The sequence below is a fragment of the Triticum dicoccoides genome, chromosome 1A (assembly GCF_002162155.2).
Source record: "Triticum dicoccoides isolate Atlit2015 ecotype Zavitan chromosome 1A, WEW_v2.0, whole genome shotgun sequence".
Classification (NCBI taxonomy): Eukaryota; Viridiplantae; Streptophyta; class Magnoliopsida; order Poales; family Poaceae; genus Triticum; species Triticum dicoccoides.
Window position 1 is genome coordinate 594,748,927 of NC_041380.1, and position 1,391 is coordinate 594,750,317.

The following is a 1,391-nucleotide window of genomic DNA, read 5'->3' on the forward strand; positions in this document are numbered from 1 at the left end:
GCCCACGCCCCCAACCCCACCCCCTTCTCCTTCCCTCAGATCTTGATCTGCCGCCGCCCCCAACCCCACCGCCACCGCCACCATCGACGACCCTCGCCGTAGACGAGGTTGAGGCCGACCCAAGATCGAGCCCATGCCCAGAGCCGCCCCCAAGATTCGCAGGCAACCCCAAGCCAATCAGGACCTCGATCTGGATCGAGCAGGCGCTCTCCACCGACGGGGCTTGGGCAGGCGAGCCAACCGCAGCGGATTCGGCCCTCAGCTCCTCCGGTGGCCAGAAAGGCGCCGCAGAGGCTCGCGGAGCACGGGGACGTCGCTCGCCGCGCTCACCGCACCTCCATTCCCCTTCACCACCTTCCCTCCCTCCCTCTACATGCCCGTCTATATAAGGTATGCCACCCTCTCCCCTCACCTCTCTCCCCGCGCTTCCGGAAGTCGGGGTCTAGGGTTTGGTGCGCCGGTGCGCTGATGGATCTGTCGGGGTTGCTGGTGTGCTGCAGGAGGGCGGCCGGATGTCAGACGCGCCGGCGAGCCCGCCGGGCGGCGGCTTCGGCAGCGTCAGAGAGCAGGACAGGTTCCTGCCCATCGCCAACATCAGCAGCATCATGAAGAAGGCCATCCTGGCCAACGGCAAGATCGCCAAGGACGCCAAGGAGACCCTGCGGGAGTGCATCTCAGAGTTCATTGCTTCATCGCCAGCGAGTGAGTGCCTCTGTTGACCGTTGCCGCTCTGTTTTGCCTGCCCGAATCAAGTGTGGTCTGGTGCTGACCTGTTGCCATTTTGTCTTGTCTGTATTGTAGGGCGAGTGACAAGTGCCAGAGGGAGAAGTGCAAGACCATCAACATCGATGACCTGCTCTGGGCGATGGCCACGCTAGGCTTTTAGGAGTACATTGAGCCCCTCAAGGTTTATCTGCAGAATTACAGAGAGGTGCATGCCCATTTAGCCATGTGGGATTTTTTATCTGAACTAATTGGGGATGGATTAGTGCTTTGAGAGTTAGGTAGGTCCATGATAGTTTAATATGTTGCTGTTGTAGCCTGAAAAGCTCTGTTTGGCACTTTTGTTAGTCCTAGTTGGCAAATTTAAACACTCATGTTCAGCTTGGTGACTGATGAGACCCCACACTGCGTGGCACCAATCATCTTATTGTCCTTAGAAGAAGTGTTGATTTATCCCTCCAATTACTACTATCATTGAGATCTTCAATTCTTTTCTGTACTGTTTATTCAGATAACTGAATGATTTGAAGCACTAAGAATTGTCTCCGGAGTCCAACTATTAAACTGTTTAAGTAGCTACTGAATCCGCTTGCTTGGTTATGGCAGACATACATGTCTTACAAATTCGTTATTCTTGTTTGAAGCTAAGCTAGGCTACTGTTGTTCCA

The 1,391-nt window shown here is 54.9% G+C and overlaps 1 protein-coding gene across 1 annotated transcript; it reads left to right on the forward strand.

Annotated features, from left to right (window-relative positions):
- Positions 1-512: 512 nt before the first annotated feature.
- Positions 513-886, forward strand: LOC119348911 (nuclear transcription factor Y subunit B-like). The gene is made up of 2 exons (XM_037616917.1): positions 513-706; positions 802-886. Exons 1-2 carry the CDS (start codon positions 513-515, stop codon positions 884-886), a joined length of 279 nt encoding a protein of 92 aa, XP_037472814.1.
- The last annotated feature ends 505 nt before the right edge of the window (positions 887-1,391 follow it).

Bases quoted from the DNA above. Each gene is read 5' to 3' on its own strand.
- LOC119348911 (XM_037616917.1), top strand. From the start codon at position 513: ATGTCAGACGCGCCGGCGAGCCCGCCGGGCGGCGGCTTCGGCAGCGTC. The intron at 707-801 runs GTGCCTCTGTTG...TCTGTATTGTAG, and splicing joins GCTTCATCGCCAGCGAGTGA to GGCGAGTGACAAGTGCCAGA.